General features: G+C 36.9%; 5 protein-coding genes across 5 annotated transcripts; 3 read left to right on the forward strand and 2 right to left on the reverse strand.

Annotated features, from left to right (window-relative positions):
* The first annotated feature begins 515 nt into the window (after window positions 1-515).
* On the forward strand, window positions 516-1,692 carry LOC135792212 (protein takeout-like). The gene is made up of 3 exons (XM_065302825.1): window positions 516-785; window positions 845-1,228; window positions 1,289-1,692. The coding sequence occupies exons 1-3, from the start codon at window positions 704-706 to the stop codon at window positions 1,591-1,593; spliced, it is 771 nt and encodes a 256-aa protein (XP_065158897.1). The 5' UTR covers window positions 516-703; the 3' UTR covers window positions 1,594-1,692.
* Window positions 1,693-2,318: 626 nt separating this feature from the next.
* Sardh (Sarcosine dehydrogenase) lies at window positions 2,319-5,340 on the forward strand. Its single transcript, XM_065302860.1, has 3 exons — window positions 2,319-2,520; window positions 2,590-2,843; window positions 2,932-5,340. The coding sequence occupies exons 1-3, from the start codon at window positions 2,421-2,423 to the stop codon at window positions 5,236-5,238; spliced, it is 2,661 nt and encodes an 886-aa protein (XP_065158932.1). The 5' UTR covers window positions 2,319-2,420; the 3' UTR covers window positions 5,239-5,340.
* An 11-nt stretch (window positions 5,341-5,351) lies between these two features.
* mbt (serine/threonine-protein kinase PAK mbt) lies at window positions 5,352-8,441 on the reverse strand. Its single transcript, XM_065302861.1, has 2 exons — window positions 7,136-8,441; window positions 5,352-7,076 (listed from the first exon to the last, which is right to left on the reverse strand). The coding sequence occupies exons 1-2, from the start codon at window positions 8,120-8,122 to the stop codon at window positions 6,183-6,185; spliced, it is 1,881 nt and encodes a 626-aa protein (XP_065158933.1). The 5' UTR covers window positions 8,123-8,441; the 3' UTR covers window positions 5,352-6,182.
* A 93-nt stretch (window positions 8,442-8,534) lies between these two features.
* On the reverse strand, window positions 8,535-10,181 carry LOC135792251 (uncharacterized). Its single transcript, XM_065302869.1, has 3 exons — window positions 9,720-10,181; window positions 9,600-9,650; window positions 8,535-9,535 (listed from the first exon to the last, which is right to left on the reverse strand). Exons 1-3 carry the CDS (start codon window positions 9,771-9,773, stop codon window positions 9,065-9,067), a joined length of 576 nt encoding a protein of 191 aa, XP_065158941.1. The 5' UTR covers window positions 9,774-10,181; the 3' UTR covers window positions 8,535-9,064.
* Window positions 10,182-10,213: 32 nt separating this feature from the next.
* Window positions 10,214-12,228, forward strand: LOC135792247 (cytochrome P450 4c3-like). The gene is made up of 5 exons (XM_065302862.1): window positions 10,214-10,488; window positions 10,547-10,741; window positions 10,802-10,987; window positions 11,050-11,682; window positions 11,739-12,228. The coding sequence occupies exons 1-5, from the start codon at window positions 10,338-10,340 to the stop codon at window positions 12,080-12,082; spliced, it is 1,509 nt and encodes a 502-aa protein (XP_065158934.1). The 5' UTR covers window positions 10,214-10,337; the 3' UTR covers window positions 12,083-12,228.
* The last annotated feature ends 14 nt before the right edge of the window (window positions 12,229-12,242 follow it).

Genomic DNA, 12,242 nt, shown 5'->3' on the forward strand with positions numbered 1-12,242 from the left:
CTTTAATCCATTGCGTAATCGACATGATTTTATTCACGTTTGTGATTTGTAATATTAATAAAAGTTTGTGTTTCGTGTAAACTCAACACACGCACTACTTAATTACTTTCTAAAGCGATCTATTAAATTAGAAGCACTAATCCTTAAAATTTTAAGAACTGAAAGTAGTAACTTGCAATTAAATGTCTCGTTTTGCCGAATAATTACACAATTAATCAAAATCATTAAGGATTGATTAAATTTCATGAAAAAAAATATTATAAACTAATTTATTTGTAATTTACCTCCCTTTGAACAAAAATTAATTAATTTATAATATGATTTCTATTGTTTTGAATGTTTTGATACTAGAAAATCCCCTTAAGTAATACTAAATGTTTTAGCATGTGAGTTGATTTCTTGAGATCGTCGGTCAATGTGCCAGAAATCGACAAATCACATAATGCACACAAGAAGGTTACCAAAGACCCAGCAAGACTCCGCAGAGATCGATGTAACGCCAATCGACGTACCGATCGAAGTTGCAATCAATCTCGACACACCGGGGACCATTTCGTTACCGAGTGTTACTTAACACCACAAACAGCGCTCGCGAGCGCCTAAAGATCACTTCTTGCAACAGAAACGCAAACGCAACAAGTTTGGCAACGAAAGCGTTACGCGTTTTGCAAAAGAAGCCAAAAGTGTACACTCAGTTAAGAAAATGCGGCTCAGCGCGACAGTCGTCTCTTGTGTCATCAGCTTCTGCTGTTTGGTTGGGTACACATTTGCAAAGAAAAAGATTAGTAAGTTATCTTCAACCATTTTGTAAATATATAAAAAATTTAAAAAATATACATTTTAGTTGACGAGGTAAAAATCTGCAAAAGAAATGATCCGAATCTCAGTGATTGTTACGCGGATAATTTTCGACGGTTGGTACCACTGACGAAAAATGGCATTCCGGAAATGAACCTCCTCAAAGTGGAACCACTGCTAGTCGACAAAGTTTTATTAGATTTTACACAATCAAGAACATTCAGATTGGAAACAGTTTTAGAAAAAATCAATATGAGCGGTTTAGGTGCAACTAATCTCACAGGGTGTGTGATTAAAATCATCCCGGATGGAATGACAGCTGATTTAGAGATGAATATACCTGAAGTCACCATGAAATCAACATATAAAGCAAAAGGAAACTTTCTACTTATCAATATCAATAGTAAAGGAGACTTTGTTGGAAATTTTAGTAAGAGATATCACAAAACAATATTTTACAGCATTATTCTAACCAAATTTATATTTTTAGCTGGTTTAAAAGTTCGTGGACAATGGAAAAGTCAGAGATTCATGAAGAAAAACAAAGAATATTTAGGTTTCAAGGATACATCACTTGATATTGAAATTAAAGTCATCCGTGTGCACTTTGAGAACCTTTTCGGGAATAACACAGAACTGAATGATTCAATTAACAATGCAATCAATGATAACATTGATGTTCTCTACGATGAACTGAAACCCATTGTCTTACAAACAATCCGTGCGATTATCCTGGAAGCAGTAAACAATGTATTCGGATTGTTTCCATATAATGTATTATTTCCAGAGAAGTAGCAGTGTTGAGAAGTATTTTTAGACATAGAATTTATTATAGAATCTTAATTTTTGTAGCTAAAAACTTGAAAAACGAAATAAACAAAATTTTATTGATCAGTTTTGCGAGTACTTTGCTCTTGCTCTATTCCGATTTTTAAGGTCAAATAAATCGATAACATTTTCAATTTAACTACAAACCGATTTCTGTTTATAATAATTGCAAAAATTTAAATCAAAACGTTAAAATTCGTTGTACCAGAAAGTTTGTCACTTGTTTTTGTTTGTTTGTGATTTATTATACTTTGGAGTGAAATTAAACAATGATTGCCCAAGTTGACATCAAAATCTGAGTTTGTACATCTTCTTCTAAAGTCAACAGACGTAATATACGCAAACACGCAAACGAACGGTCGATTTCAGGGGTCATGTTGGTTGTTTTTATCTAAGCGCTCGCCATCAGCGAGACGATTTAACTTAATCAGAGTTAATTTATCAAAGCAACAACTGCATATTCATACAGTACGACAATAAAACTTTAAATACACTTTAAATCAACTCTAAACACTTTTAAACCAACGTGTTATTGCGTATTTACGACAATAAACTTAATTTCAAGTTGAATTTGATGCTTTATTACAAACATCTAAATTAAAATGGCGATTAAAGTGTGATTTTACAGGCACACCCTGTGGATTTACATACATACATCGTTGTTTATCAATGTAAACTTGCTTGTACACAACCCAGCATCCAAATGTTCTTTGAACAGACCTGAATGCGTCCAGTAGTCGGCCGCCAACTGCCGCACGAGTCAAAAACGCATTCGAAAGTGATAACACGTGAAAATGTTGCGGGCAGCTACCAAAAATGTGTTCAAGCGTCCCAAGGTACGCCATTATAGTAGTGCGGAAGGGCTGCCTACTCAAGCCGACGTCGTTGTTATTGGTATTTATTGTTTTTGTTTTCATTCTTAATGAATTTCAATTGCGATTAATTGCATTGCCTTAACTTAAGGTGGAGGAGTAGCTGGTACCAATGTTTTGTACCAACTCGCAAAGCGTGGAATCAATGCAGTCCTTTTGGAACAAGCAAAGATTACTGCCGGTACCACATGGCATACATCTGGCCTTCATTGGCGTCTTCGGCCCAACGATGTCGAAGTACAACTTCTTGCAAGAACGAAAAACCTGCTTGAATCATTAGAGGCCGAGACGGGCCTTAACTCTGGATATATCCAACATGGTGGATTGTTTATCGCCAGATCAAAGGTTAGTTAGCTTGTTATTTAATCAAATTTATGCAAACTGTTAAAAGCAATAGTAATAACCATGCTAAAAGTTGCATAATAATTCATAGGAACGTATTGAAGAATACTCCAGATTGCATACGTTGGGACATTTCTTCGGGATTGAAAGCCAAATGCTTTCACCAGGAGAAGCTGTAAAATTGTCCCCCATTTTGAACCCTGATGATTTCACAGCGGCATTATACAGTCCAGGAGATGGTGATATTGATCCGTCAATGTTTTGCTCTGCATTGATCAAAGGAGCTACGAAAAGTGGCGGTAAAGTGTTTGAAAACACTGCAGTCACTAATATCCTCCTTGATCGCACAGGTGGAATTAAAAAAGTGGTTGGAGTAGAGACAGATAAAGGCACAATCAAAACCAGTCTGGTTGTTAATGCTTGCGGAGTATGGGCGAGGAATATTGGCAAGATGGCCGATGTGGAAGTACCTATTAGTCCCATGAAACACGCTTATATCATAACTGAATCAATTCCAGAAGTTAAAGGTACTCCAAACATTCGAGATCATGATGCTTCAGTGTATTTCCGTATTCAAGGAGATTCCATCCAGATGGGAGGTTATGAACCTAATCCTGTGATCCTTAAAGACGTCCCAAATGACTTCCAGTTTTCTCTGTATGAGTTAGACCATTCTATTTTTGATCAACACATTGAAAAGGCTTCGAGATTATGCCCAGCTTTAGAAAAAGCAGGAGTGAAATCAACTGTATGTGGACCTGAATCATTCACACCTGATCACAAACCAATCATGGGTGAAGACCCACATTGTTATGGTTTATACCACTGCGCAGGATTTAACTCAGCTGGTATGATGTTGAGTACAGGATGTGCAGAACAACTTGCAATTTGGATGACGAAAGGAAGACCGGAACTGCCAATGTTTAACTATGACATTCGAAGATTTACCAAGGATATGCGAGGAGACCGCGCGTGGATTACAGAAACAAGTCATGAGAGTTACGCTAAAAATTATTCTATTGTCTTTCCGCATGATCAGTTCCTTTCCGGGAGAAATATAAAGATTGATCCCTTCCATGAAGCTTTGGTAGCTCATGGAGCTGTAATGGAGCAAGCCCAAGGCTGGGAACGTCCCGGATATTATATTAAAGACAGTACAGCACCGGTTCGTGGTTACGATTGGTATGGATACTATGATCACAACATAAACGCTGACCAAAGATACGTTAAACAACTTGAACGTGACTATATGTTTGGGTACTCTAAGAATCACCATATTATTGGCGAAGAAGCCCTGGCTGCACGTAATAATGTCGCTCTGTTTAACCTGTCATACTTCGCAAAGATGTATCTGACAGGTCCGGATGCTTCTGAAGCTGCTGATTGGTTATTCACAGCTAATACCGACAGGGAACCTGAAAAAATGGTCTATACCTGCTCGTTGAACTCTAGAGGTGGTGTGGAAGCTGATGTGACAGTTACACCTTTAATCCCAGGTGCTGGTAGACTTGTAGGACCCATTCTTAAAGGGAAAGGTTACTATATTGTAGCTGGAGGTGCTTCTGGTAATCATACCATTCAAAACTTTAAGAAACAACTGTACCTGAAGAAGTTCAAGTCTGTTATTACTAATGTCACAGACCAACTTGGAGTTCTTTCAATTCAAGGCCCCAAAAGTGGAGAATTATTGCAGTCGATAACAGAAACACCAATCACAGATAATGCTTTCCCTTATGGTATGTCGCATTTGATCACAATCAATGGCCACACGTGCAGGGCAATCCGTGTGAGCTTCATTGGCGAGTTAGGATATGAATTGCATATCCCAACAGCGAGTTGTGTACCGATTTACAATAAAATCGAACAAGTAAGTCGTTCATTCGACTTGAAACACGCAGGTTACCGCGCGTTGTATTCACTTTCATGTGAGAAAGGATACCATCTTTGGAATTATGATTTGCGTAGTAATGACAACCCTGTGGAAGCTGGTCTTGGTTTTGTGTGTCGTAAAGATGGACCATACCAAGGTAAAGACCAAGTTGAACGATTAAAGTCCGAAGGCGTGCGTAAACGTCGTTGCTTCTTCACTATTCCGGACAAAACCGTCACTGTGCACGGATTGGAGACAATCTGGAGGGACGACGCCATTGTTGGATTCCTACGTCGTGGAGAATACGGTTACCATTTGGATTGTAGTATAGGTCTTGGATATGTAGAGCATCCAGAAGGTAAAGTGGTAAACAAAGATTTCCTGCAAAGCGGGCGCTACGAAATCGAAATTATGGGCACGAGATATCCGGCTGTTTTACACATGCAGTCACCATTTGATCCCAAAGGCATGCGAATGTTAGGTCACTATGAGGACCATTTCCAGGAGCAGTCGCATTTTGAAGATTAAATGATATTTATGCTATGACTTAATTTTATCGCAATTTCCACTGTGTTTTTTAATATTTACTTGTTTTTAGTACTTTATCTATGTAATAAATATTTGAGTTGATTCTGTGGACGTTATTTAAATATTTTAATACAATATTTTATTGGATACAGTAATTATTTGCTCATTTTACATAATTACATTTCGTTCAATTCCTTAAATGCTTTATATATTTATATAAATATTAGAATTAATTATTCAGAGATTCTTTTCATCAATCACCAATAAGTCCAATCGTAAAATTGGATACCGACGTGTCAAGTTTTTTCACAAGTTTATAATGATAATAACATTAAAATAAGTATTTAGCACATTACAAACTATAATAATATATTAACACCATTAGCTCTTTTGTTTAATCTAGTTAAAAATAATTAACTGCTTACTTATTCGTATTTGTTTATCGATATTTGAACAGGTAAATAGATAGCCACGTGGAGTAAAGTCGTCAGAAGTATTTAAAATAATTATTTAAGTAAAAAGTAGCACGTTTTGATTGATATTTGATCAATAAAGGCACAATTTTCGTAAAAATTCCAACGGACGGTTTTTCAGTTCGAGTTTCAGTTCAACGCTTCGTTGAGTAATGTCATATCATAACTTGTAAAATTCTTATAAGTACAAATGTAGGTCCAATAAAGAATAGCCAACTTGTAATACTGTTAGATGGAATTAAAATATCGGTAATTTTGTCGTGCTAAACATTTACCAAGAAGTTTTTGGAATGTTTATATCATGTTTCAAGAAATTGTCAACATGACAACAAGTAAAACTTAACAGTCATCGCAAAAAAAACATCATTTCAACTGTAATGTAGATTATTTCGTTCCTGCTAACTTTCTCCTAATTAATCCCTACCTTAACTTCGGTTTTTTGCTCGTAACACTTTCCATTGCAATGACAATTCATCCATCGTCCTTTTTCTGAAACATTAACAACTGTTTCGCGTTTCTCATAAGCGGTACCAGCAGAGCTGGTGGTCCCGCTTGTCTTAGGAATGGATGCGTGAGGAGCTCAGCTGCAGTTGCTCTCTGCGCCGGATCTCTTACCAGCATACGATCCAAGAAGCTCAACAATCTTTGTGAAACCTTATGCGCGTTCTTTAATTTCGGCGGAGGCATCTCCCTAATCCGACGCATAGCCTGCAGTGGTAATTCACTAAAGAAGGGCGGTTCACCATCGACCATTTCAATCACCATTATACCCAACGACCAGATATCAACTTCCGGTCCATAAGGTAACCGACTGATTACCTCTGGTGACATCCAGTATGGAGTACCCACAAGAGACTTCCTCTTCGGCAATTCCTGTGAAACTTGCGCACAAAAACCAAAATCGGACAGTTTTACTCTGCCATCGGGTGCTAGTAAAATCGAATCCGACTTTATATCGCGATGTATGACACCTTGAGAGTGAAGATACGCCAGGGCTTTAAGACATTGCTTACATACTGTAGCAATTTGTTCCTCATCCATTCTAGCGTGCGTAACAATATCTGTGAGCGCTCCGCCTTCGAGAAACTCCATAACTACCCAAAGTTCGTCGTTTACCAGATACGAATCGTACATTTCTACGATATTCGGATGGTGGTAATCGCGCATAATTACCACTTCGTTGAAAAGAAGTTCTCGACGCTGTTGTTTGCGCAGATCCATCTTTTTTACAGCGACCTGTCGACCTGTGGTTCGTTCACGGGCAATACAAACCGTCCCGGTTGATCCCTCACCGATTTTTATGAATTGTTCGAGGTTTTCACGTGGATCTCGAGAGGAAACCACCATTTGTAAAGCTGCTCTGAACTGCAATAATAAAATATGTTTAAACATGTTTTCGAAGTGTATTTTAACAAGACACTTACTTGTTCGTGAGTAAGTCGTTGTTCATGCTGTTGTTTTGCAGCAGCCGCTGCAACAGCACTCGCACTGTTAGCAACAATAGCACTATTGCTATTTGTAGTGCTGTTGTTCTGTGCATTCATGTGATTCCCCTGAATATGTGGATTTACACCACCAGGTCCCAAATGTTGATTTCCATTCTTTACATTTTGGTTTTGATCAGGTCTTTGAGGATAAGCCCCGGTGTGGCCGTGATGCACGGGTTGTCCTTGACTCTGATGGCTGTTCTGACTCAACTGGCTATGGTGTGATCCCACACTGGAGTGTGAATGCGCCCCCATGTGATTCAGCCCTATCGGTGGAACGGATGACATCGATCCGGCAGGAGATACTTGTTTGTTGTTAACGTTTTGTCCACCATAGTAATGCTCATGCATTCCTGGTGCATTTTGGTTTATATTTTGATTGCCGTTGTGATGTCCTTCTTGATTCTGACTCAATGCGGGTGAGTTTTCGCGCATTGTTGTCATTTTATCACCGCGCATGGATGGATACTGCATAATGTGCTCTTCTGGCACTGATGGTGGCACATTGGTATTGTTTTTTATATCTTTACGTAATCGCGGCGGGCTGGAAGAACGCAGCGAATTGGATCTCGCCACATTGGAAGTTTTTGGAAGTATAATGCCATTTGGTTTGAGTGATGGTTGCATCTGCATTTGTGGCTGTAGCCTTTGATTCGGAAGTTGTGAATGGTTTTGGTTGTGATTGTGATTACCTCTGACAATGTTTTTCAGATCGAGTATTTCGGTGGGAGTAATTTCAGATGGATCGACTAAAGGTAAAGGGCGATTCGTTGACTTGAGAATTTGATTGTTGCCGACGATAGAGGCCCATTGCAGAGGAAGCCCTACATAGCGACCCTCGCGTTTATCAAAGCCAGTGTGAACGCGATGCTCGAAATTCGTCGGCGTTGAGATTTGCGGTTTCTTTTTCTTCTTGGTGAACATGATTGCGATGTGTATAAGGTTTACCTACTTTTTTATGCCACTTTGTTAATGTATTGCTCTTGATTCTAACATACGTAAATATTATAACCTAATTTGTACAATTCTTCGTTTTTCTCCGCAGCGGATGGAAGATTATCACACGCGGAAGTGATTCGAGTAGGCACTGTGTTCGCAATTCACCTTTGAGCAATCGATAACGTGCTATGGTTACATATTAAGTCGATAAACTGTACTTGAAAACGAAAAATTAAAAGGAAACAAACGAATATCGATAAAATAAACGAAATAACAAATGACTGACGACTCTCTTGAGTGACGGCAAAACGTCACTGCATCCAGCGCTGTTGCCAAGTCAGGCAAACAGCTCTTTAAACTTAAAACGAAAATTTAAAGAAACAGCATATAACAAGAGTAAAATTAAATTAAATTTATTTAAAAATTAAAATAAATATAGTCGAGTTATAAACATAAACAAAATAAGTTCAAATTACTTTATAAAACTTGTTAATCTTTAAAAATTCAAAGTAATTGGCAACAAGAAGAGACTCCCACAACACCAGCGTCCTCAAGAAGCCACAATGAGTACTACCGCTGGAATTTAGTTTACAATTTCCGCGCGTACAATTTGTCGGTTGGAATGTCTTCGTTTCATTGGTAGTCGTTACACTCGTTACCTTCCTTATGCTTCTTATGTTTCTTACATTCTCATTCGCTCTAGCCTTAGGTGTGTTCCCTGCATGTTTACATGTTTCTACACACATATCCGCTCGCCGTTCATCTCTAATTATTAGGAGTGAAACTTTTCTACTATAATAGATCTATTTTTTGTTCTAGCGGTTCGAAAAAAAGAGAAATCGAGCACAAAAACGCACAAAAACAATCAGATTTCTTACAATACAACATTAATTTATCCACACGAAATCTAAACCGCATTAATTCAATTTATCTTTTTGATTGGCGCGGATTTTTCGGTTTTGTAATACCAACATATCCAATTACTTCGATTGGTCTATCCCCTGGGACCTTATCTCTAACCACTCCTGTTAATTCAGCTTGATATCCTCGCGCACCTGCAGCAGCCGCCTCTTCAGCTAATTCTGGAGGAGCTTCAGCTGCTGCTCTTTCTGCTGCACGCACAGCGCCTTCAAATGCTACGATTGCTTCGGCTTTTGCAAACTTCAGAACTGCATCAGATAATTCTGTGTCTACCGTGGAAGTTAAATCGCTCATTATCTCCACACCACTAGCACCTCCTTCAATAACATGATGATGAGCTAATCCTTGACTTAACAAGAGGTTTTCTCCTCCAAAACTTGTATTGTTGCGGTGTTTTTCTAACTCTCCTTCGACAGAGCGGTCAAACCATTCGAGAATTGATTCTTGGGGATGATTTTGACCGAAAGCAGCTTCATACTGTTATGATACCAAATAATATTTATAGTTTTACTAATTTTACGGTTTATTGAAGAGCACTTACTTCTTCTCTTGTCATATTTTGTTGTTGATCGTAATTTTGTCGCATTGCCCTCTTAAAATATAAAAACATTAAGAATTTATGTTTAAACTGCATTTATATTTAGCATTTAGCATTTTATACCTGATCTTCTTGAATTATAAAATCTGTATCCTCCAAAAGACATTCTTCCTCCATTTTGTTAAAAATAATTCTTTATTTAATTAAAAAATCAAAATTTTTACTCAAAATTTTAATGACATAAAAATTGTTTGTTTTGTTATCGTCATAATAACAAAACATATATAAAGTCATTTCTGAATAACAATCTATAATAATTATGTTTGTGGTTTAAAACAAAAATTACAAGTCATCATATTCACTTCTTCACCTTACAACTGTCTCTACATGCTATACTTATCTCTATCCGTAAAATAATAAACATCACACGATTTTTTGTTTCTGGACTTTGCTCAGTTTATATTATGAATGATGAGAGGATGACTGAGCAACATTTATCCCGCAAAAATTGCACTGTATGCTTCAAATGGCTGCTAAACCAATTATGATAAGTGTACATAGTTGCTTCACACCTAGAGCAATGTTCGAGTTATCCGGAGAATTTATAAACAAGCGTCGATGGTGACATCAAGTCAGTTGCATCGCCACTCTCAGCGATTGATGAGAGGTGGACGTTGCGTAATAAATAACGGTACAACTAGTTTAATAACAAGCATAACAAGTTGATAAGCAGTTGTAATCATGTTTCTGGAAGTGATCGTTGCTTTGGTCGTCGGTGTACTAACACTATGGACCTATGCCTTTTTAAAAAATTACATCAAGTTGAAGAATATTCCAGCACCGACAGTATGGCCAATCATCGGAACTGCATTGGAATTCAAGGATCCAGAAGGTTAAATTTGTTATAAGTCTATTTTTAGCATAATTTAATATAAACTGTGTAATTGTAGAGTCCATGTATATTTTCCCGAACTTGATGAAACGTCTAAAATCGAAAACGCTGCGAATGCACATGGGATTTCGCACTGTATTGGTAACAGCTGATTATACTCTAATTGAACGTGTCCTTGGCAGTCCCACATTAACTCACAAAACGTATTTTCATTTTATTCCATGGTTGGGACATGGATTATTTACGTCATCCGGTTAGTTATAACATAACCCTAAAAATATTACATAACCTAATGTTTACAATTGTTTCAAAGGGGATAAATGGCGTAAAGCAAGAAAATTGATAACACCGACGTTTCATTTTAAAATTTTGGAGCAATTTCTGGACGTGTTTAATTCAAATGGTGTTATTTTAATCAATAAACTCAAGAATGAAGTTGGCAACACCAGTGTCGAAGTTCAAACGCTTATGAGTCGATGTACTCTAGATATTATTTGTGGTAAATAATAAAATAACATTTATTGAATATAATATAATAATAATTTTTTGTTTTTTACTTAGAAACTGCAATGGGTCTATCTGTGAATGCCCAAACAGAAGAATCTTCTGAATATGCTAAATGTATTCATGATATTACATATCTTGTCAATGCCAGAGCTTTTACACCTTTGTATAACATTGAGTGGATTTATAAAAGAACTAAAATGCATAAAGATGAACAAGCAATACTAAAAGTTTTACACGGACATACAGATTCTGTAATTAAAACACGTCGCTTGAAGTTACAAGAAGAAGCAGATAAAAAAGAAGTTGGGAGAGTTGCAGAAAACGAAGATGATTTCGGACGCAAGAAAAAGGTACCATTTTTGGATATGTTACTGCAAAGTACAATTGATGGTAGACCATTGAATGATAAGGAACTACGTGACGAAGTTTCTACGTTTATGTTTGCTGGTCATGACACAACTTCTGTTGCGATGAGTTTTACACTATTTGCGATTGCGAATCATCCAGAAGTGCAAAAGAAAGCATTTGATGAATTATACAATATTTTCGGTAGTGATAAGGAACGAATGTGTACAACCACTGATCTCAATGAAATGAAGTATCTTGAAATGGTTATTAAGGAATCTTTAAGGATGTATCCTTCAGCACCGTTATTCAGTAGGACTGTATCCGAAAATCTTGACTACAGTAAGTTTAAAATATCTAAAAAATATTTTTTTCATCAATATTTTGTTTATTTTTAGATGGTACTGTTATTCCACCTGGTATTCCAATTTTATTCCTACCTTACAGTATCCATCACGATCCTGACCACTTCCCTGATCCAGAAAAATTCGATCCGGAACGTTTTAGTCCAGAAAACTACGACGGAAAGAAACCTTTCAGTTTTATTCCATTCAGCGCAGGACCAAGAAACTGTCTCGGGCAAAAATACGCCATGATGGAAATGAAATGTCTCCTGAGTATGATTCTACGTCAATTTGAGTTGAAACCTGCGAGTCCCGTACATAAACTTGAACTTCGCTCAGCGATTATATTAAAGTCCTTGACCGGTATTAAAATACAGTTTGCGGAGAGGAAATATTAACTTATTAATTTATTTACTTAGATTTTATAACACATTTTATAATAAGTGTGAAATTTGTACACAAATATACACTTAATTAGTATATACTTGTAAAATATACAAAATAAAGTTATTTTAGTCTAAAAACAAAAATTAAAGAAATATAACTTAGTTTTAATTT

Source organism: Atheta coriaria, unplaced genomic scaffold, assembly GCF_025399875.1.
Source record: "Atheta coriaria isolate IRGN ID8LTWV9N9 unplaced genomic scaffold, Caltech_Dcor_3.1 hic_scaffold_5_pilon, whole genome shotgun sequence".
Taxonomy (NCBI): domain Eukaryota; kingdom Metazoa; phylum Arthropoda; class Insecta; order Coleoptera; family Staphylinidae; genus Dalotia; species Dalotia coriaria.

Bases quoted from the DNA above. Each gene is read 5' to 3' on its own strand.
- LOC135792212 (XM_065302825.1), top strand. From the start codon at position 704: ATGCGGCTCAGCGCGACAGTCGTCTCTTGTGTCATCAGCTTCTGCTGT. The intron at 786-844 runs GTAAGTTATCTT...TATACATTTTAG, and splicing joins ATTTGCAAAGAAAAAGATTA to TTGACGAGGTAAAAATCTGC. The intron at 1,229-1,288 runs GTAAGAGATATC...TTATATTTTTAG, and splicing joins AGACTTTGTTGGAAATTTTA to CTGGTTTAAAAGTTCGTGGA.
- LOC135792247 (XM_065302862.1), top strand. From the start codon at position 10,338: ATGTTTCTGGAAGTGATCGTTGCTTTGGTCGTCGGTGTACTAACACTA. The intron at 10,489-10,546 runs GTTAAATTTGTT...GTGTAATTGTAG, and splicing joins GGAATTCAAGGATCCAGAAG to AGTCCATGTATATTTTCCCG. The intron at 10,988-11,049 runs GTAAATAATAAA...TTTTTTACTTAG, and splicing joins TACTCTAGATATTATTTGTG to AAACTGCAATGGGTCTATCT.
- LOC135792251 (XM_065302869.1), bottom strand. From the start codon at position 9,773: ATGGAGGAAGAATGTCTTTTGGAGGATACAGATTTTATAATTCAAGAA. The intron at 9,651-9,719 runs GTATAAAATGCT...TTATATTTTAAG, and splicing joins TTATAATTCAAGAAGATCAG to AGGGCAATGCGACAAAATTA. The intron at 9,536-9,599 runs GTAAGTGCTCTT...GTATCATAACAG, and splicing joins AAAATATGACAAGAGAAGAA to TATGAAGCTGCTTTCGGTCA.
- mbt (XM_065302861.1), bottom strand. From the start codon at position 8,122: ATGTTCACCAAGAAGAAAAAGAAACCGCAAATCTCAACGCCGACGAAT. The intron at 7,077-7,135 runs GTAAGTGTCTTG...TTATTATTGCAG, and splicing joins AACGACTTACTCACGAACAA to TTCAGAGCAGCTTTACAAAT.
- Sardh (XM_065302860.1), top strand. From the start codon at position 2,421: ATGTTGCGGGCAGCTACCAAAAATGTGTTCAAGCGTCCCAAGGTACGC. The intron at 2,521-2,589 runs GTATTTATTGTT...CCTTAACTTAAG, and splicing joins AGCCGACGTCGTTGTTATTG to GTGGAGGAGTAGCTGGTACC. The intron at 2,844-2,931 runs GTTAGTTAGCTT...AATAATTCATAG, and splicing joins TGTTTATCGCCAGATCAAAG to GAACGTATTGAAGAATACTC.